General features: G+C 39.0%; 1 protein-coding gene across 1 annotated transcript in view; it reads right to left on the bottom strand.

Moving 5' to 3' along the window:
• Positions 1–418: 418 nt before the first annotated feature.
• Positions 419–23,746, bottom strand: part of ADIPOR2 (adiponectin receptor 2) — a 76,648-nt gene continuing 53,320 nt past the window's right edge. The window contains exons 3-8 of the mRNA XM_069491662.1: positions 16,107–16,226; positions 11,606–11,777; positions 8,663–8,849; positions 8,247–8,434; positions 5,326–5,519; positions 419–3,218 (exon numbers count right to left, since the gene is read on the bottom strand). Coding sequence (XP_069347763.1) covers positions 3,090–3,218; positions 5,326–5,519; positions 8,247–8,434; positions 8,663–8,849; positions 11,606–11,777; positions 16,107–16,226 — 990 coding nt within the window. The 3' untranslated portion in view covers positions 419–3,089. The remainder of the gene's footprint in view (positions 3,219–5,325; positions 5,520–8,246; positions 8,435–8,662; positions 8,850–11,605; positions 11,778–16,106; positions 16,227–23,746) is intronic.

Genomic DNA, 23,746 nt, shown 5'->3' with positions numbered 1-23,746 from the left:
ACTAAAAATAGAAAAATTAGCCAGGTGTGGTGGCACGCACCTGTAGTCCTAGCTACTCGGGAGGCTGAAGCAGGAGAACTGCTTGAGGAGTTTGAGGTTGCTGTGAGCTAGGCTGACGCCACAGCACTCGCCATGGCACCAGAGCGAGAGACTGTCTCAAAAAAAAAGAAAACAAAAAAAAAAAAGAACTGCCCCTTAGAGTTAGCTCTCCCCTCCATCCTAAACCTGATCCAAGTTATAATGAAAGCACAGAAGAGTTGGGAATAAGCACTTTGATTTGTGCATTCAGAATGGGAAGATTCTGAACATTTCTTAAATTCCAGTGTCTAAATTAGGGCTTCAACTAAGTGCCAAAAGCTAAGGGGAGTTGAGCTGGAAAAGGCAGTAAACAATACATTAACAAAAGTGCATATTTCATTTGGTTCTTTTTATTAGAAGAAATTGAGAATACAGCAAGTAGGGAAATCCCACAGTGAATAAACCATTACATAGATGCCTTTCTGGAACCCCAACCTTCTATGATCCCCAAAAATGTGCTTTGTGGCTTCAGCAATTTATAAAGGGGAAGGGGGGAAATACTGAAAAAGGCCACTATTTAATGATGAAAGAATGAAGCTGTAGAGGTCCTAACAAGCCTAGGGCCAAAAAAGAAAATTAAAACTCTGCACAGAGCAAGCCAGCCTCCGACTGCTGAGAGTAAGGCATTCAGGCGCCAACCTGGTGAGAGTTCTCAGCGAGCACTGTAAGGTCAAGTGCACATTGAGGCTGTTGGTAGTGAGCTGCACACAGACACACATACAAATGGGCACACACATGCCCACATACACACCCGAAAGAGGGAGATTTTTACTGGATTCCACATTGGTGATGGTAATTTCATTTTTCCTAAGGGTTTGTGCTATGTTGAACCAGATTCTTCCTGCTTTGGGGTGTGGGTGACTGGGCCCAGAGACTGCTACTTCTGTGGGTGTCATCACAGGGCTGCATCTCGTACCCTGTGTCCCAAAGTGCATGACCGAAGAGCAAGTCTGGCTTCTGATTTGTGCTGTTGCTCCCAGGAAACCAAGTGAGCTTCCGCCCAAATGGCCACTGTCCTGCTGGACTACACTTTCTCAAAGCGGGTAATACTGCTCTTTATTCCGTCAGGGACTGCCCCAGTTACCCACTGAGTCTCTTCTCAGACCACCTAGCACCCAGGGCAGTGACCTTAGCCAGAACCAAAATACTCTTAAGTTCTTCCCAACTTCTACACTGGATTCTTTCTTCCTGGATCCCAGCTTTCGCTGGAGATTAAAAGGGGAAAGGAAGGACAAAAATAACTAAGAAAACTCTACTGAATAAACAGAAGACCCCTCTCATATTCCCAAACACCCACCGAGGATGCCAGCCCCCAGGCCAAGGGCCTCAATACCCACAATCCCCAGGATGTGACAGAGTCACCCCAAGTCTTTGATGATGGTAATCTAAGACTCAAGTGCCCAAGGGTGGTTCACCTATAAGCCAAGATTAGGATTCCGTGAACCAGATCCTTCCTCCACCACTCTCCCTGACACCACACAAGGTGGCCCTGAACATGAGCGATCATTTTGTACTTCTAGCAGCAATTCAAAGACACAGCCGTAAGGACTCTACCAGACTCTCTGGCAATAACATACCATTTCCTCTTAAGCTTCCTAACACGCTGTCCCTGCAAGTTGGGGCTCAATGACAGCCAACAGCTCCACAGGGAGTACTGGACTCTGCTTTCCCAGAGTTCCACTGGTTTTCTTGTTCAAGGAGAGCTGAGGTGTCTGTCACACCTATGCTTACCAAGATAGTGTCCCAGAGGTGAGACTCATCCTTCCTAATCCTAAAGAAGGGTTCTCTCAACTTAAGTCAAAAGAGGAGACACCTGGACAAGTCGCAATCTCATTTGTGGCTGGCTCCATGCCAGGAATTAGGATGCCAGGGAAAGGTCAATGTTTATTCCCAGAAGGAAGGGCAGTTGGGCAGGGAATAGAGGAAATGTACAGGGTGTTCCAGAGATCCATAGCAAGGGTATGGAAAACTGTCACACTTCTCTAATAACAATTATCCACAAACGTGAGCAGGACGCCAGGAAGTAACCAGATCAGCCTGTGCCAACGTTTCCGGAGCTCCTTCACTGTCTCCACCACCCCTTTAGCAGCGTGGGTGGGAGAAGCAGGTGGCTCCACTCCTCAGAGAGGGTCACTGTCAGTCTACAAGTCAGTCTCTCAAATGACACCTTAACCAGGGCCTTTATCTAACACATCCTGCCAGCCACTCATGTTCTGCATCCACTGGGAAAAACATACTATTTCCCTCAGGACTCCCAAAGGCTCTCAGGCTTGAGAGTGGTCATGTGATCACCGGGCTGGGCTCTACTCTCCACCCCACTCGGGTCCAAGGTATGTCAGCCTTTAGAAGGCACCTTGATGTACCAAGATACTGTACATTCTGGGGCCATCACCTGATCCTCCTACAGTCACTTTGTGCAAAATTGAAACAGTGTGTGGTACTTGCATGTTTCATTCTATACAAAAATCCTCCCTCCCTCCCCTATCCCTATGTTTTAAACATTTATATAAATTCTTATTTAAACAGTAAGTTAGAAATCTTATTTACATCAATTTCTTTGTTCTCCCAAAAGAGCATCTAAAATCACATTCCCACCCATTAATTAGATATAAATGTTCACCTAAATTGGTTTGCATTATTGTTTTACGGAGAGAGAAAGGGAGAAGAAAGAACCATCAGCTAAACTGTTTCCCATCTTCTACAAATAAATACGATACAGATCAGAAGCCAGTTTGCCAAGGGTCTTGCAGAGCCCTCAATCTGGAGATCCCAAGAGTAAGTCAGGCTTTGGGCCATTTCTCCATATTGATGCACTCCATCCTTTGAGGTATGATTTATTTTGTTTTTCTCTTCTCAGTCGTGTACCACGTGGAGCCCCTGGGCTGTCACAAAGCCCAAGAGGCTGTCAGAGTTTGGGGGCTCCTCTGGTACTGGCATGAGTGGCCGGCAGGGAGGCCCACAGGTGCTGCAGGCCCAGACTCAGGGTCAAGTCCCTGGCTCCCGGTAGGTGTTCACAGTGCATCCTCCTCACTGCAGCCCCCGCCGATCATGAAACGGAACTCCTGCAGGTTTGAGACACCATGGAAGTGAACAAAAGCTCCGGCAACCACAAAGATATGAAACAGCTGATGAGAGTGAAACTGGAAGGAAAAAAAGAGGATGGGGTGGAGAAACCATACATTATTAAGACTACTAAAGATACTTAGGATTGTCTAATCCTGTTTATGCTGAGCAGAGGACAGGGAATGGATGTGCCAGCTCAAATTCAAGGTGTCTACAGATCCTGGAACTTCCATTAGGCATATCACATTCTGCTGAGTTGAAAGCCAGCCATCCCCAAAGAAATCAAGGTGCTGTTGCTAAGCTCTAGACACGAAAATCTGCACACTTAACACTGGAACTCAGTGGCAAATGACATACAGACCCCCTTGCCAACAGAACACAAAAGTCCCAAGGATCCCTTGACACCCAGCAGTGGGCTATGGTTAGACACAGAAGCCCTTCCCACTCACTGCTGCTGATGGTTTGAGAAGGACAAGAGTGCTAGAGCTGCAGCCACTGAAATGTTGCTCTTGGTCAGCAAAACTACAGGGGCTTCCAGGTCGGGGGTAAGGTCACAGCATACAGTCCCTAACGTTTCCTTCAGCTCTAAGATTCTGGAATCGCAGGAACCACATAGTATATCAAAAGATGAGGCAAACAGGGCTTTTTAACCCCTTCTCAGAAACTGGTCTACAAGCATGTGACATCATTTCTGATTTTACTTGTTCTGTTGAATGCTATTTCACATCTCAAGAAGGGTAATCAACTGCTCAGTGCACTATACATCACTTCAAAAATTATACTACTCTCTCATTATAGTCTCAAAACGAAAAAGTACAGTGGCAAAGTAGTATTTATCAAAGGAGAGATAATGGTTTTAGAAATGTAAACTTGAAGAAACCAAAAGTCACATCCCAAGAGATGTTTCCTAAGATTAATTATAGGGGATTAATTTTCCCCAAAGGTGGGGGAAGGGTAAAAATCCCTCCATATCAATGTCAAAATTATGATGAGGCAATCTTAGATAAATTAGGCCAGGTGGAGTGGCTCACAGCTGTAATCCTAGCACTCTGGGAGGCTGAGGCAGGAGGATCACTTGAGCTCAGGAGTTCAAGATCAGCTTAAGCAAGAGCGAGACCCCCGTCTCTACTAAAAATAGAAAAATTAGCCAGGCGTGGTGGTGGTGCATGCCTGCAGTCCCAGCTACTACGGAGGCTGAGGCAGGAGGATCACTTGAGCCCGAGTCTGAGGTTGCCATGAGCTATGATGATGCCACTGCACTCTACCTGGGGCAACAGAGCAAGACTATCTCAAAAAAAAAAAAAAAAAAAAAAAAGATAAATTAACTAATTTGAAGCTATTAATAAAAGACTTGCCCTTGAGTTCAGGATTCTGTCCATTTACTGACAGCTAAACTAAACTTCAAAGAGATTAGATGATCAACTTAGTCTATAATCACTAGCAATAGGCTGAGAACAGAATCCTAAAGGTCAGATTTCACATTAAATAACACTCCAATTCTGTACCTTTGGAAGTGTTTCAGGCCCTCTTTAGCTATACAATTTTGCATCTATGCCAGTCTCTTACATTTTCTTTTCCTCCTTCTCTTTCTTTCTCTCTTACCATTAATCACAATCTAGTTATCGGCGCATCCTCCTCCCACCAGACACACGTACACTCAGTCTCTCATTACCAATCACTGAATTTTGGTATCGAAAAGGACTTTGGTAGAACTCTGGTCCATCATCATCATTTCATAAATGAGGAAACTGAGACAAAGAATGGCTAGATGACTTTTCATTACTGTGTAAGGAGCACAGACTCTGATATTAAAACTAGCCTGATTCAAATTTCAGTGCTACCACTTACTAGCCATGTGCTTTGGACAAGTTGCCTAGCCTCCCTAAGCCTTAATTTCCTAATCTATAAAATGAAAACAGTAATAACTATTGTTAATATTATCCCTTATAGGGCTAATGTATTAACTGAGGTAATCTATGTAAAGCACTCTGTACTGTGCTGAGCACCAAGAGCTCAATAAATGTTATTTACTATTGTACTATCTACTGTCCAGAGAAACACAGCTAAGTAGAGACAAGTCTCCCAACTTTTGAGTCTAAAACTTTTTCGACTGCACGGCTTTGCAGTATGCCAATAACCCACTAGCACATATACATACACACTCAGTCACCCAGTCCCACTTACCCAGATGTCACACTTGCCAGGAAAGAAGCGTTCAGGGATGCGGGCAGCATACAGGGCCGCCCCCGTGATGTAGAGGCTGGCCATCAACAGCAACCAGCCAATCTGCCCTATGGTGGCAGCCTTCAGGAATCCCTCCGAGATGACATAGTGCAAGGTGGGAATGATTCCACTCAGGCCTAGACCCAAAAACACTCCTAAGAATCACAAGAAGAGAATAAAGTAAAAATGCAGAAGAGAAACAAGGAGGAAGAAGTCAGTATTACAATACCTCTGTCAACTGAATGTTTCAAAGTAGGATGCAAAATTAGCTTCTTGTTTTAAGGGAAAAAGAAGGCTCTTCAAACTCTGGGACACTGTCACACTAGACAAGACAGGTATGTTCCTAAGATCTATTTATTATGCAAATGGAAGGAGCCTCCTGCTAAGAGAGACTTAGCTCAATAAGCCAGAAGCCTTCAAGGGTTTAGAATTACGTTGCTAAATGTTTTAGGAAAGGACAGCTCCAGGAGTTTGTCCAAACCACCCTACATGCTGCCCTTTTACAGATACAGATTACAATACAGAGCAATTTTATATATTTTATCTTCTCTTTGAAGCAACAGACATCCCTGGAGTGAAGGTGGCAAAGAATGATCAGATAACCTGGAGAGGTAGATGATGCTATAAAGCTAAAATACTTTTAATAGTAATCTAAATCCATGACCTATAATTGGGCACTTAAAAATAAATTTTTTAAAATGTCTTGAACAAATGACCTAACTAGGGGGAGCGGGGGACACCGTGCTAGGTTGAATACTGCCATCAAGTACAGAAGTCTGTCAGAATCACTCTGCCACAGCCATACTGCCTTCAAAATCATCTAAAGCAGTGATTTTCAAACTTCTGGGTATGACCTAGGTTCTAAGATCAGCTAATTAAGTCTCAACCCATATTTTTTTAAATGAACTAGAATAAAATAAATAATATCAGACTGTGTCACAAGTGGAAGGTTAAGTACCATTTATAAGTTTTGTGATTTATATACACATGAACTTATGTGCATATACATGTGTTTAGAGTTATAAAAGAAAATGTCACGATCAAAAAAAGTCTGAAGTCCACTGATCTTAAACCACTTTGAAACCTGTGTGTCAACCACAGCAACATAGGACTTCCTTGCCTCAGCCAGTAACTGCTCCTACATTTTGATGCAGAGTTAAGGAAGAACCTTGCAAAACAAGCTGTCATCTGATAAGCTTTCTCAACAGACAAGGAGTCTATTACTTGCTTTAGACATTACCAAATAAGCTGGTGGTGTGCAATGATATATGCAGACACATATAAGATGCACACTCACAGATAAAATCGGCAGCTAAAAGAGGAAAATGGCAATGCTGATCTCACAAAAGATAGGAACCAAGCAGGCCTACAGAGAAACTATTTCCTACCTCCACTCCTCTAAAGAAAAATCATCATGATCCTGTTCCTTCACTTATTATTTTTCCTCTACATGCTAAGCAAATGCTGCTAATGGTTTTGCCTATCATTCTCTAAGTCAAAGGCTCAGAAACTTGGTTCTCTGGATGTATATAAATAGAAAAATGCTCGGCTCTACTCAGCAAAGATATTCTTATCTCATGTTCTCAAGCAGGCTTAACACTACAGTACTACTGAAAGCCACTCTGACCACTGCTCATTTGTTCATATGAATACTTAGAAAAAAAGGAAGAGGGAAGAGTGTTATGATAGTGGTCATTAACATGAAATTAATTCTATTAATAGTTCTAACCTTCTAGGTAACTGCAGGTGGACCAAGGCTTGGATTTTAATACCAAATGTTTTTTTCTGAAGAGGATATAAGGAAAAATACTCCTTTTAATACCACTTGTTCATTCTCAGTAGGCACTGGGTTTGATACTGAGAACAGAAAATTGAAGACATGGCCCTGGCTATAAGGAGTTCCCAGTCCAGTGGGAGATAAAAACATCTCTGCTAACGCCATACCCCTCAGTGCCTTAACAAGGCTTTCTGCTTTCCATATGACCTCCAGCTAAACAGGCATCATCCTAAACATAACAAGCTCCTTTTACCCCTATATCAGAAGAGATTTACGGTATCTTTTTTAAAAGAACACAATCAGTATGAAGGTAAAGCCTTATTTATCTAAGCAGATTATACATTTTAAAATAAAAAATGTAAAACAAAACAAAAAATGACAACAAAAAGACTCAATCACTACAAACAGTACACTCAAGCTGAAACAGTAAGAGAAGTTATTGTTTATTTTACAAAGGTTACAGAGCTACTGCCTTCTAGACAGTGTATGGCTATAAACTCAAGTAAAAAAACACTCCCACAATGCATCACCTCATGCTCATTACTGCCCCTCAACACTAATACGTTAAGACAACTAATGGGCCGGGTGCGGTGGCTCACGCCTGTAATCCTAGCACTCTGAGAGGCTGAGGCAGGAGGATGGCTCGAGGTCAGGAGTTCGAAACCAGTCTGAGCAAGAGTGAGACCCTGTTTCTACTAAAAAAATAGAAAGAAATTAGCCAGACAACTAAAAACATATAGAAAAAATTAGCCAGGCATGGTAGTACCAGCCTGTAGTCTCAGCTACTCATGAGGCTGAAGCAGAAGGATTATTTGAGCCCAGGAGTTTGAGGTTGCTGTGAGCTAGGCTGACACCACGGCACTCTAGCCCGGGCAACAGAGTGAGACTATTGCCCGGGCTAAAAAAACAAAAAAGACAGCTAATGAACACCACCACCACCACCACCACCACCACCACTACATTAAAAGCCCCTCAACCACAGGAACTATGATTTATTCATCTTTGCATCAAAAATACATAGCATAATGCTTGGCAAATGGTAGACCCTTAATAAATGACTGGTGCGTAAATGAATGTCCGGTGTAGAACCTCCACATGCTCTTACCTGCTCTTACTCCCCGATACTGAGGAGTGGCAAACATGTCCCACTGGGAGACTATAATGGCTGCAATGCCCAGCACACAGATGACAATCAAGTAGATGAAGCAAGGTTGTGGATTACAGTAGAAAGAATAATAAAGCCAAGGAACAAAACTTCCCATAATCAGAAGAGCAATACCAGAGTAATCCAGTCTAGGATAGAAAAAAAATCCATTTAATGCTATAAATTACTGACCATTACAGATTTCAATTAATCCCCCATGACATGAGCTATCAACAACAGCTAAAAGGCAAACTGGGTTGCTCTTTGATTGGAAAACAAAGTTCCCATCAGATGGTATTAAGAATTCTGCCAATTCTGGATACTTTTCCCTAACCCACTACCTCACTGATCAAAATATGGACTTCACAAATACTTACTTAGAGAAGAGCCGGGAAACCCCTTCTGAGTGGCAGTAGACTGTATGGAAGAGCCATGAAAAAGAAAGGCAGAGAATGGCTCCCAAGAAAAATAATCCAAAGACCACCTTCTCTTGCAGAGGGGCCACAAAGGAGATGTTTGGGCGAAACATATAAAAGATCCCCAGGCACAGGAAGAATACACAACCTAGGAAGAGTACAAGAGATAGACAAAACGTCATCCTTTGGAAGAGACAGTGTTAAATACTGACTCTGTCTTAATCAATTGCAATTCACAGTTGCAATGATACCTGAATCAAAAGTTCCACGAGAAAAATTTTCCAAATAACTAAAGCTTATCAAAAATTTTGATTTAGCTCCATTGTTGGTATCATACATACTTCAGCTTCATAAACTGAGTATACAGAATATAATAATTTATTCATCTAAGAGCATGATCCAAAAAGAAACCAGACAGTGCTGCTGCTACTTAGAAGACTAAATGAGTCCACTTCTATCTCTACATCTAGCGTGAAATTTCATTTATAAAGTTTTTGGCACATACATTACAGCCCAGCCGTCAAAGGTCCACAGTGCTTTTGTTTTTGCAATGAATTCCAATATCCCTAAACCCTGCCAAGAAGTACAACTTTCCTCCACCAACGGCTGTCCAGGAGCATTATGCTGCTTCTCTGGTCCTCATCAGCTGGCCCAGTAGATTACAGAGTTAAGAATAGTAAAATGCCTATTCAGGCAATTTCCTCACCACTTCTTAAACTGTTCTTCTCCACAGTAAGATACCATGTTCCTATTGCTTAAGGAAGGGGCACATAACACAAAGAAGGCACAGAAATTCGGAAGTTAAATCACATTTGCTAAGGGATTCTGTTTTATCATTTTAATTTAAAAATTACCCTTGCATTAAAAGTCAGCAACAAACTTGATTTGATTCTCTATTCTACTCTAACTATACTAGCAGCCAGCAACTTGTAGGTACCATAGAAATCAAATGTGTGATCAGAAATGCAAGTTAAATGGAATAAGGCCAGAAACTATAATATTTAGCATATTTACAAGGTTATACAATCACCACCACTATCTAATTCCAAAACATTTCTATCACCCTAAACAGAAGTTCTATACCTGTTGTCCTGCCCTATTCCCCACCTCTCCAAGCACTAGACAACCACTAATCTACTTTCTGTCTCTATGGATTTGCCTATTTTGGACAGTTCATGTATATGGAATCATACATATGCTCCATATATGTGTGGCCTTTGTGTCCGGTTTCTTTCACTTAGCAAGTTTTCAAGGCTCACCCATGTTGTAGCATGTATCAATAGTACTTCATCCCTTTCTGTGGCTTAATACTATTCCATGGTATGGATTATACCATATTTTGTTTATCCATGCATTAGCTGGTAGACATCTAGGTTGTTTCCACTTTTTAGCTATTATGAATAATGTCACTATAAACATTCATGTTCACGGACACATTTTTGTGTGAACATGTTTCCAAACATCAGTGGAACTGCTGGTAACTCTTAACTTTTAGAGGAACTGCCAAACCGTGTTCCACGGGGGATGCCCCATTTTATACTCCTACTGCCAATGTGTGAGGATTCCAATTTCCCCACATCCTTGCCGAGACTTGTTATTTTCCATTTTCTTGATTATAGCCATCATAGTGACTGTGAAGTGGTATCTCACTGCATTTCTCAAAGCACTTGATTTGCACGTCCCTAAATGACTAAAATAATATCTTTTTATGTGTTTATTGGCCATTTGTAGATCTTCTCTGGAGAAATGTCTATTCAGATGTTTTTCCCATTTTTTAAACTGGGTTGTCTTTATTGTTGAGTTGTAAGAGTTATTTACTATACTCTGGATGTTTTTTCACTTTTTTTTTTTTGAGACAGGGTCTTGCTCTGTTGCCTGGGCTGGCTAGAGTGCAGTGGCATCATTATAGCTCACAGCAACCTCAAACTCCTGGGCTCAAGTGATGCTCCTGTTTCAGCCTCCTGAGTAGCTGGGACTACAGGCACATACCACCATGTTCACCTAATTTTTTTTCATTTTTTGTAGAGATGGGGTCTCATTATTGCTGGTCTTGAACTCCTGGCCTCAAGTTATCTCCCACCTCAGCCTCCCAAAGTGCTGGGATTACAGGTGTGAGCCACTGTTTCCAGCCTCTTTTCACTCCTTGATAAGATCCTTTGATATACAGAAGTTTTTAATTCTGATGAAATCCAATTTATCTATTTTTTCTTTGGTTGCTTGTGCTTTAGGTGGTAAGTCTAAGAAACCGTCACCTAATGCAAGGTCATGAAGATTTATATCTATGTTTTCTCCTAAGAGTTTTACATTAACAGTTTTAGGTCTTACATTTAGCTCTCACATTTGTTCCACTTTGAGTTCCTTTTTATATATGGGGTGAGGTTGGGGTCCAACTTCATTCTTTTACATATGGTTCAGTTGTCCCAGCACCATTTGTTGAAAAGACTATTCTTTCCCCCTACTGTATTCTTCCTTTTATATACAATCATGATGAGGGGGAAAAATTACAGTTCACATTCTACTTCAAGCTAAATTGAAATTTAACTGAATATTCTAAGTAATGACTCTGAAAAATCAGCTTACTTCTAATTAAATAATAATACCTTATTCTCAATGGTCATTAAAATATTATGCCATATTTTGTATAGCATCTTTTCGTTGGCCTGGTTTGAGGAGACAATGTCTGAAAATCTAGTAAACCATGACTTAGTTATAATTAAATCACAGCACAAACTAGGATAACCAGAGTAAACCAGTTTTGAGAACATTCATCATTAGAAATTCAGAAAACAAAATGGCAAATCCCAAAACATTTTTAAAGTTCTACCCTTATCCTCAAATAGTAATACATGAAAACAAAAAGGAAAAAGTCAATCACCAACTCATTACACCATTGATATTATATACCTAAGAGATGTGTCCAGATGTTGCCTGTCTCTGTGTGTATTCTGAAAATGCTCTTAAAACAGGCTCGGAATGAAGGCATAGGAGGCCGATGTCCATGTAAAAGGAAGTCGTTATCCTTGAGCCAGTCTGGTAGGACATCATGAGGGATTACTCGCCACCGACCTTCCCAGACCTGGAAGAAGAGTATTATCAAACATCTTGCTTTTCTTTAATTTCTTCTATTTTTTAGAGACAGGGTGTGTTATTTTGCCCAGGCTGGACTCAAACTCCTGGGCTCAAGCAATACTCCTGCCTCAGCATCCTCCCTCTACCTAGGAATACAAGATTATCAAACATCTTTGCGATTTTAGTTGGTAATTTAGCAATACTGATCCCAAACAACTATCTCTTACCATATTATTTTATAATAGGAAAAATAACTTATTTTTAAAAAGGCAAATATATTTACAATGTATAATATCCTATATTCTGAGTTCTTAAAAAAGACTGATGAAAAAGGTCTTTTTTAAACAGGGGCACTTTTCTTAGGAAAAGGAGAAAGTAAACAAATTTATAGAACATGCCTTAAAAAAACAGGTCCTAAAAGACTTGTTTCAGTCTGGATAAAGGTGGGGTGAGGGTCCAAAGTCCCATCCATATGGACTTCCCTTCATCCTCCACAACAGACTACACATCTAATAAATCCCTGTGGTATTAAATATAACCATTTTTATATTTAATATCCTGTTTGTAGAAAAAGAATTATATAGAGTCACACTTTTGTGCCTTCTGCTAAAATCTCTCTTTCTCCCTTAGTCTCTCTTTTCCCACCACAGCAAATATATGAAGTAGAAGAGAAACAGCACAGGAATCAGATAATCTTGGGTCTCTGACACTTAATAGTTGTATGAGCTTTAATTAATTATAAAACGTCCAAGCTTTAGTTTCCTTGTTCATAAAAAATGAGGATAATAGCTCTGCTATGACTGTATCAAAAGTGCTTCAATTACTTCATAAGGAAATTATCAGGATCAAACAAAACGACACAAAGCATTTCATAAATGAGTTAGCAATCCTGAGTACCCACCGCAAAGACCATACATAATCCTGACCATCCCAGAGGATGTCACCTGTCAGAGCTGGTGACTAATCTTCCCTCCTTCTCACACTGGGAAGATGACAAAGAAGCTCAGCCTTAACTGCCATTCGAGTCCCTTAGCCACCCCACCCCTTTCCTTTTTCCTTGTGGTCCCTTCCCCATTAGATTCTAGAGGAAAAGGGATCAGGGATTTGGAATCCCCTCCTTAAAAAGTTTGTCAAACTTTGCACTCTGCTTCTTTTAATGTCTCTCAGCCTGGAGAGCTCACACCACAGGGATCACTTAATCCTGAACTAACTTGCTTCTGCTAGACAGAAGATGTAAGGAAAAATGCCAGGCACATGGTCTATCTTCCTATTAATACAGGCTCAGTAGTCCTTTCAGTCTATTACCCTTCAAAGCAAGAATCCAGACTATAAATCAGCAGGACACCCCTACCCCCCAGGGGTCCTGTGACAAGCAACATGGCTAAGCCACAGAAACGTGACTCTCTTGCTCTACTATGCAGAAAAACTGCCACTTACTCAACCAGTTTACTGTGCCCACTCCTTTTACTCCACAACTTGTTTCCTATTCTCTGCTCTCTTACTTCCTCATGGACATTTGTAAAGAGAACTGATCCTCTGTGTAATACTTCCTCCACCTCCGAAGGAAGTGAGGACTAACAATTTAAGAACAGATAAAGCCCTCTTAACACTCTATCAAAACTCTCTCTCTCTCCTTCCAACTCAATATTTGGGGCCTGTGGTTACTGTTGCTAATCTGGTCATTCCATGCTTGTTCCTAACATACAATACAATAAAATAAAAGACTAATCTAGATTTTTAATGTCTTCTGCTAATAGTACCACTGCTAATAGTACCCAGTTATTAAAGTAGCTGTATGAGATCTTTCCTAGGACTTTATGGAGGAAGGGAGAGAGGGAGAGGGAGGGAGGGGGAGTGGGGATGGGGGAGGGAGGCAGGGAGGGGAGAGAGAAAGAGAGAGAGACAGACACACTAAGATACTGAATTTTTTATTAAGATCATCATTGTTGAGATTAACCTTACAAAATGTTGCTACTCTATTTTAATTAGGGAGAATTTTATTTCTAAGAGGAAGAGGAAGTAGAAATCAATCCTTACATCTTCAAGGCAGTCCACAATGTACAAATAGCTCTGCTATGACTGTATCAAAAGTGCTACTGTCTTACCACACATAGGCAAATATTCAAATGCTCCCTTTTTATATTCAGAAAGAATATGTTGGGTTTCTTATCAGTTATACACTCATATAACATCACAGTGATTTTTCCCATTGTTTCTAAACAAACATTCTAGTGGTCTAAACACTGAGCCATGGAGCTATACTTTCCTGATTACACTGCAATTAGTGACACATTCAACAGAACTGTACCCTCTTTCTCAACTTGGAGCCATATACAGTCAGCCAAATGCCAACACAAATAGGAATCCTGTACTCCCTGGAATAAAAGAATAGAATCACAGCTTAGCCAAAGACATATTTATTTGTAAGCTTGACAAAGACACTGTCTATATCAAGCATCTTAGCAATGATCTAGTGGGTTTGTATTAGATCATAAAATGCACAAAAATAATTTTTTTAAAAAAACTACCCAGGGCACACTTCCTATTCCCACATAGCCTTGGTTATGCTGGTAAATAGCAAAAACTGAAGTCTGGGGGGAAAAAAGACCAAGAGAGCAAACCTGGAGACTCTAAAGACTAAATTATTTCTCTTAATCCTGTAAGTAAAGCATTTCCAAAAGGGAAGGTACAACAGCAAGGTCACAAGATGCCTCATTTTAAATTGTCTCTGTTTACTTGCTTCCAATCCAAGAAACAGAATCCTTGCGTCACTGGACACGGCTGGTCTCCAAGTGCGGTCAGTGGCGCTGCCACAGGCGGCAGAGCCACACTGGAGAACACTGTGCGACAGAATGCTGCTGCTGCCGCTCACAGCAAAGTGCTAGGGGGTATTCGCCACACTCGCTTTTCTTCAGTAAATCATAGTCTGTAGTAAACAAATGTCTCGCCCTATTTATTCTCCCATTAGCTGTTAAACTGAAATTTTTATTTGCCTTACTTTGCTCTGAGTTCAGAAAGGGAGGACAAAAAGGCAGTTAAGTCAGCTACAGTACTCCGCTGATCTATAAATATTAAAATGCCCTAGCGGCCCAGACATTAAATTTGCAACTTTGAGAGATTTCTTTATACCAAATTTGCTTTTTGAAAACCAAAATCTATCCTTTGTATCCCTCTGTGCGAATTCTCCTGAGACAGCAATCACTAGAATGGATCTATTGTTTTGCTTTGCTTTTTCTTCACCAATTTGCAAGCACTGATTAAAATTTCCTGGGTTCTTTGTAGACCTATAAATGTTTATACACCACCCCTAACCCTACTGTGTATACCTAATGTGTATACCACCCCTAACCCTACTGGCGCTTAGTCTTGGAAGGGACATCTATGTTCAGATCATAATGTTCTCTTCTCATCACCTGGTCCAAGATACTGTATTCTAAATCAACTGACCCCAATTATTCCCAGCATCATCGTGAATGTAGAAAAACCTAAATTTAGTTTTCAGGATCTAAGACTATGTGCATAATCAGTTTTGGTTTCATAAAACCCACGAAAAGCTATGTGTCACAAAAATTCCTCTCTAAATAATCAAGAATTCTCCAGAAATGTTTAATAAATGAATTTATATACTCATACAGACAGACTGACATATGTTAACTAGATCATACCTGCTACAGCCCTTACTGATCTGATTAATCAAATACCTATAAATTTATCAGTGTCTCTCTTTTCTCTAAGCAAGCAAACTCAATTCTAGTTACCGCTTTAGGGGGGGAAAAAAAAATCCCACAATAGGTCCTAGGGAATCAGACAATGAAGTGGAAGAAAAACCTTAGAGACAGAAAATATACCAGCCGAACTGAAAATAGCAAATGTGCGTGAAAACTGGGAAATTTCTATCTCAAGAGTAGTTTTGATTACCCACAGAATCCCTAGAAAGGATAGCAAGTTTGCCATTGCAGTCAAATAGCAGAATAGATTCAAGGGACTTGGGGGTGGTATTTTCATATCTCCAGGCATCAACCTCTTCTAATTTTGTTTCATCTTATCTTGTCAAAACTATCAGTAAGACATTTACTCTGTTAACCTATATCAGGGAAGGTTTGTTTCCCCATTGGATATTCTAGCTTGATCAGAACTTTATCATAGCTGCTGCAAGCAAACAAATGTACTGTGTCTTGAATAGGGTTAAAGTCGTAAGACTGCCTCTGTCCCCATTCTGCCACAGATCTTCCCCAAAGCAAACCAAAGGCTAAAGTACTCCCACTATCTTTAAAGGTTTCTGTTTGAGAAGGGTTAAATAATATAGCATACACATGGTAAGAAACTGCAATCTTACCTTACAAACAAACTCTTCCATTCTTTCCATAGCATGATGGGCTTGTAAGAGAGGGGACATACCCATAAACCCCTCATCTTCCTGAGAAGCTTCATCACTGCACTCATGTTCCTCAGAGCTCTGCAAGGCAATCATAGAAACAGTCAAGGGCAGAGACCAGGAGCCAAATGACATAATCAATATGCAAGGAAGCAGCATAAATAAAATTCTTATAAGGTCAAAACAAGGCCTCAGAAAACTATCAACAATATAGCAAGTAAAGTTAGTTTATTATAGAATTATCAGTATTAAAAATGAACACTAGTTACCCAATTCATTCTCTGACAGATGAATGAACTATCTTACTACAACTGTTTTCTGAATTTGTTTTAGTAGCAAATTCCTGGAGTGGCTTTATTGGTTTGCTATTTGTTTTAAGAATTACTTTCATAGACCTCATAATATTATATAAAGTTGAGAATTACTGAATCCCATATGGTATATATAAAATAAATAACTGCAATACAATGTGGTAAGCACTCCAGTGGCAAAAGAAAGAAGGAGAAAAACATTTACTGGATTTTTAAGGTATGTCCAACACAGAGGAAAGGGCTTTATTTAGCTCATCTAACTTAATACTGACAACCACCTTATTAAATATTCTTATCCCCATTTAACATGTAAGAACATTAGGTTAAATAAGTTGCCCAAGGTTAAAGCTAGTAAAGTAGAAAAGTCAAAAATCCAAAACCCAGTGTCTTTCCACATTCTTGAGGAAACGATTGATTTGTCTGGGGAAATGGAAGTGATAATCTGGTAAGGTCTTAAAATTTAAGATTTCTGCTTCCAGACCAAGCTTCACACCAGTTTAGACAGAATGATGCTGTGAGCAGGGCAACGGACTAGGAATCAGGAGGCCCAGGTAGTAAGACCAGTTATACCAATAACATCCATGCATCTTTCCTACGGGTCAATCTTCTCATTTATATCTAAAAGGAGGCATTTAACAATCTCTACAGTCTTCTACATCTCTAAAATTCTGTGATTCTGTCACTCAATAATGACAGCATAGGAGAATTGTAATTCCATACCTAACCAAGAGTCTGCTAAACAGTGCTGCTAATATGACTGCATGAAGATATGAACTGATCCTCTACCTCTAATCGAAAATTAATCAGTGAGAATGAACACACAGAGACGATAAGTCACCTGGCACACTCTGAACCTGAACATGTTTAAAAAGAAATTTTGAGATTTTATTTTCCTACTCTTCACTTTACAGGATATTAACCAGAGGCTATGATGTAGAATGTGAGACATGCTATGCACCCAATCTCTGAATTTATTTTTTAAAAAGTACATTCTCCAAGAAAACTACCTTGGATCTGCCTCCTTACTATTCCTACCAATAAAATACCCTCAGTCTTTGCTTACCTAAAGCTTGCCTATCTATCCTTCAATGCCTAGCCCATCATATTTCCTGTTTAAAACCCTTCCCCAACTACCGCAAACTAGTTTCTCAACCTTTCTTTCATTATTGGCACTCTCCACCCCATGAGTATTTTTAGGTTGCCTCCCTCATCCCCATGAAATTTTAACAACACAGATATCCTATCTATTTATGTACTGTAGCCCAAAAACCACAGGAATATTTAATAGTCCCCCACCACCAAGAACCAATTTTCACCAGAGAATGTATATCCTACCTAACCCACAACAACTGCCTCCTCTTCTGAACTTTAGCACTTAGGTCTGTGCTAAGGCCCTTCATTTGACAACAGTATCTGACTGTTGCTCCCTTGACTTATGCTCTTTTATTTAATGTTTGATAGAATTTTACTTTTTTAGTGTATCATTTCCTAAACTAGGTTTTAAGTGTCTGTCCTCTTCCCCTTGGCTCCCAGAATATACTTACACAGTGGCTAAATTAATTAATGCTTTAAAAAAATTAATAATAAATTAAAAAGGACTATGCCTAATCAAGCATCAAACAAAAATGATAATAAAGTTTCATCAAACACCAATTATATGAAAACTGAAAATAGGCAACAGCTTGAAATGATCAGCAGATTGATTTTAAAATATAAAATTATACATAAAATATAAAATAGCTCAAAATAGTAATAAATATTCAACATGTATTTGATTCTTTACAAAGAGAAACAAAAACAAGGATTCAATCTTTATTCTCATACAAATAAATTATGTCAGCAGTTTCAAAACTACAAATAAGTACATAAAACAGAACCATGGTTAAATGTTTTCTGTACTGTCATAAGCAAAACCTGACGAAACTGCAGTCTGAATCAATGGGATTACTTACAATGAGTAATTTGGGTTATCAGGCTAAATGCAGTTGGATCCATAGAGGATTACCAACAGGAAAAGGTTAGGAAGCCTCAATGACAAAAGAAAGGGCATTTCACTCACCTAACCATCTGTTAAAAGACTTACATAAGGAAAAATCAGGATAGGGTGCCTCTTTCAATGGGTACTCACTACTATATGGATCTACAGGAAAGAGAGATGAATGGTTCAACCAATCATAGGGAAGGAAGAGGAACAAGGACACTGCTGCTGGGGGAGGAACAGCTTCTTGTCCTTAGCAATGTTAATACCTGTTTCCTAAAAGAGAACAGAAGTATATGCAGAATGTATGGTCTGGGACGAACACCAGCCAGGAGTCAATAGCACTTTTATTCATTCATCAAACATTTATTAAGTATGTTTTAGGAAAAGGTAGCTTGTTAGAATGAATTAAGAGTGAGTTGAAGCCAGACAAACCTTGACTACCGATACATTCTGTAATCTTGGACAAGATTACATTAAATCTCTCTAAGCATCAGTTTCCTTACCTGTAAAATAGCTTTAATAATACTGTACTTACACTGCAAATCTGGCAGAAACTATGATAGGGCTTAGGACTCAGAAAGTGATAAATAAAAGACAGCCTTTATTATTATAACGATGGGCTAGGTACTAAGTACATTAAAGGTAGATATTTCAACCTAGTGGAAAAGACACACATGCATATATAAATAAATAACTACAGCAATGAGTTTAGAGAACTCTAGGTCTGATATAAAGACAAAATAATTAATTTTGGCACAATTTTTTAGAAAGGTAACACCTGAACCAAGCCCAGGAAAATGTATGAGTTCACAAGTCAGACATGATAAGGGAAAGGTAAGTCAGGAAAGGTAATAGCATGTATTCAAAAACACAGAGGAAAGAAAAAGCATGACACGAAGAATATGGCAGTTTAGCATGGCTGCAGCAAAAAGTAAATGCGATGTGATGCTAAAAAATACGAAAACAACCCAAACGTCCATCAAAAGATGAATAAATAAAGTATGGCTTATACATACAATAGAATAATAGCAATAAAAAAAAGAAGTTCTGATACATGCTGCCACATGAATGATCCCTGAAAACATACTAAGTAAAATATGTGACACTCAAAAGGACAAATATTGTAACATTCCACTTTCATGAAATATCTAGAATAGGCAAATTCTTGGAGACAGAAAATAGATTTGAGGTTACCAGGGGACAGAGGGAGGAGGGAATGGGGAGTTATTTCTTAGTAGGTTCAGAGTTTCTGTTTGAGGTAATGAAAAATTTTGGAAATAAATAGTAGTAATGGTTACACAACGTGAATGTACTTAATGCCACTAAGTTGTACACTTAAAAGTGGTTAAAATGGAAACTTTTGGCTGGGCGTGGTGGCTTACGCCTGTAATCCTAGCACTCTGGGAGGCCGAGGTGGGTGGATCGTTTGAGCTCAGGAGTTCGAGACCAGCCTGAGCAAGAGCGAGACCCCGTCTCGACTAAAAATAGAAAGAAATTACCTGGACAACTAAAAATATATAGAAAAAATTAGCCGGCCATAGTGGCACATGCCTGTACTTCCAGCTACTCGGGAGGCTGAGGCAGGAGGATCGCTTGAGCCCAGGAGTTTGAGGTTGCTGTGAGCTAGACTGATGTCACGGCACTCTAGCCCGGGCCACAAAGTGAGACTCTGTCTCAAAAAAAAAAAAAAAAAAAAAAAAAGGGCAACTTTTATTTTATAGGCATTTTACCATAATAAAAACAGAAAAACAAAAGGTCCATAGCAGCATTATTCATAACAGTCAAAAACCAGAAACAACCTATTTATCAATAAGAGAATGGATAAACAAGTGTGGTATATTCGTATAATGGAATGCTTACTCAGAAATAAAAAAGAAACTACTTATATACAAAACAACATGACAACATGGATGAGTAGCAAATACATCAAGTGTAAGGAGACAAACATAAAGAATGTGTATAAATTCCATTTATATTAAGTTCAGAAACAGACAGATTATTGTGATAGAAGTCAGAGAGTGGTTACATCTAGGGGTGGGGGGCAGATTACTAACTGGAAAAGGGCATGAGAGAAGTTTGGAAAGTGATGGAAATTATCTGAATCGCTGTGTGGTGGTCATTCATATGTAAGTTATCATCGTACTATAAATTTAATTAACATTTGGGTATTTGTGTTTAAAGTATCCTTTAGTAGTAAAATGTTGTTTGTGTAGGTTATTACTCAATAAAATGCTTTTTAAAAAAAGCAATGGGTTGCAGAGGAGGTACAGTTAGGTAGGAATCAGCTCTTTAAAGGCTTTCAATACTAAGGGACTTAAGGCTTTGCTCTGTAGGCAAAGCTGAGCATTTAAAGGACATGAGGCTGGGGCAAGCTGAACATTATTACTTTGGCAACAGAGAAAAGGCTAGATTAAAGAAGAGAAACTTTCAGGAAAGAAGGGAAGTTAGTTAAGAAAATACTTTAATAGTCTAAAGCAGTGGTTCTCAACTAGGGGCAATTTTGCTCCCGCCACGACACCCTACCCAAGACATTAGCAATAGATGGAGTCATTTTTACCTGTCACAAGCAGGGGGAGTGCTACTGACTTCTAGTGGGTAGGGGCCAGGATGCTGTTAAAACATCCCACAATGCACAGTCACAACAAAGAACTATCTAATCAAAATGTAAACAGTGGCTGAGAAACCCCGATTGAAGGAAATGACGAAGGTCTATACACCTCGAATTACATATGCCACTGTACAATATTGTGTGTTCACATTAGAAAAAAATGTATTTCGTTACTGTGAAAAATGTTAATAAGTGAGCTACTTACTAAGTGCTTACTAGTGCCAGGACTAAATAGTAACCACTCATTCAAACAATTTAAAAAATACTCATTAAGCAGTTACCATATTATATAAGGAATCTGAGGTGAAATGATTTGTCTAATGTCACATACCTAGAAAATGCCAAAATCAGAAGTTCAACTCATGTCCATATAGCTCCAAAGTTCATGCTTCATCCATTACATTCACATGGTTTTCTAGTTATAAAACTGCCCAATTTAGGGGGTAATAAATAGACATTTGGCCAAAAGATGAGAACAAATACAGGTAGGCCTTGCTTGGCATAGCAGTGCAGGACAGTGAAAATGACTGTGCAAGCCAAAACCATGCAAAGCAATCTTAATAATCAATGGGGGAAATGACTGTTCTATGACCTTAAAAAGTTTTGTCAAAACATTAAAAACTGTCAGTTTTAAATGTATAGGGAAATGAAAATAGTAGCAAAACTGGTATTTATTTAGTATGCTATAATTTAAAACATTGAGACTCAAGTGTTTATTTGTAAAAAATAAAAACGACTTATCAAGAATAGTTTGAACACTGCTTACCTTTTCATATAACTTATGATATACTAAATGCGCATCTGTTCTATGCCCTGGTAAATTGTCATACTCTTTTCTAAGTCTGGATGGGATTTCAACATTTTATTTTGTGCTTTTCATGTCATAAAACATCTTAGTTTCTTTTATTTGATTTTTTTACCAGCATTACTTCCTCTGGATGTCTTCGTCCTTTTTGTCACAAATACTTTACTAAATTCATTTACGTCGACAAGCTCACTTTCACTAAATTCTTCTGTCTGTACATCTAGAATCTCTTCAATGACAGCAGTGTTAACATTCCCACTCAGCTATTTCCTCTCTAACTCCATTTGTTTGATTTGACTTTCACTTTTCACATTTTCATTTCTTTGCTTCACTTTTATCTTTGTTGGCCAATTCCCTCTTTTGATTATAAATTTTTGTAAAAAGCTAAAACTTTATTATTGGGAAACAAGGAAGCCACACAACAATGCACTTTGTTGCCCATACATTAACTAAATATCAAATGTGCAATAACCAGGCAATTACTGACAGTTTTTGAAAGAAATGGCATGACTGGCAGCTGATGATAATGCACATTTATTTGCACAGTACCCTGTGGACTGAAAGCTAACGGAAAAGTTTTGTACTTTATGTAATTACTCACAGTACATATATCATAACTGAAATGTGAACCATATTGTTGAGGGGCTGGTGTTATTTAACTAAACCATGGTAACTAAACTCATGCATATTGGAACCTTGCAAAGCCAGGACTACCTAAATGCATTTTCTCTTTCCATCTTTTACAACTGCCCTTTCTACCCAAAATGGTGCTTCTAAAAATGCTAATCACAATTCAAAATACTAGCCTATATATAAGGCAGGAATTTCACTGTAGATTACATTTCTAAGATTTGTAACTACATCCAGCTTATCAGTATTTTTACTACTAGATACTATCAAGTGTAATAATTCCATTTCTAGCCGTCCAGTGTATGATATGAGGCAGAATATAAAACTGGTGGTCAGAAATGTTTATTTCAGTAAAGATAAATACTTCTTTCCATCCCAACATATCAGCAAGATTTCAGAATTTTTATAAAAGAATATTTCTTTCAGAAGTGCGAAGTATTAATAAGTCTATTGATTTATTAAGTACTATCCCCAATTCTCACCCTCCTATAGAATATTCACAAGTATCTCCTCAAAAAAATAAATGCCTAAAAATCTAGTCCACAATTAGCTACTTATTGTGTTTAATCATTATAGAGTTGCTAATTAGGGACCCACATGGTATCCACACTGTATGGGTGGTGGTAAATGCAGTTCTCCGGTTAGAGGAATAAGGTGGTAGAATGAAATACTGGCTAGAACACAGGATAAAAAATAAGCTTTCCCTAGGGTACACAGGCAAGTTTATAGCTACGCCACACACTGATGGTTTGGAAAGCCTATGCTAGACACCATATTTAAAATAGTCTCTGTCTTCTAATATTAATTCCAAACAACTACCTTCTCTTGAGTGGAATTTCTATTTCAATTTTCTATCCAGCAGGCACTAAAATAAACCATAATACCCAAAGATCTCTCTTTCAACAACAAATTTTATCTGCGTTCAGATGATCACATAAGTGTTAAATACTTCCTATGTTTTGCTTCTCTTGTCATCCCTCTCACTATACTCTTATCAAAACAAATTATGAGGAAAAACAGACATTGAGAAAGATTAAACAATTAAAACTGAAGCTGCCAAGAACAAAGGCATAAAATTTAATTCTCCAAGGTTTTCTATGAATAAACCACTATATTTAAACTTGGAAAGGCCAATGCTTTGAAATGAGTATAAAGACATTGTTAAATATTTTTCCCCTCCTAGATTCAGTGAAGTTCATCCGTGAGAAGACTGAGTTAAAGTTGGTTGTCTTTCAAAACACAATGACACCTGACTCTGATGATCTG

This window comes from Eulemur rufifrons, chromosome 16 (assembly GCF_041146395.1).
Source record: "Eulemur rufifrons isolate Redbay chromosome 16, OSU_ERuf_1, whole genome shotgun sequence".
NCBI classification, from domain to species: domain Eukaryota; kingdom Metazoa; phylum Chordata; class Mammalia; order Primates; family Lemuridae; genus Eulemur; species Eulemur rufifrons.
The sequence above is the reverse complement of the archived record's forward strand: the minus strand, read 5'-3'. Positions and strand labels throughout refer to the sequence as shown.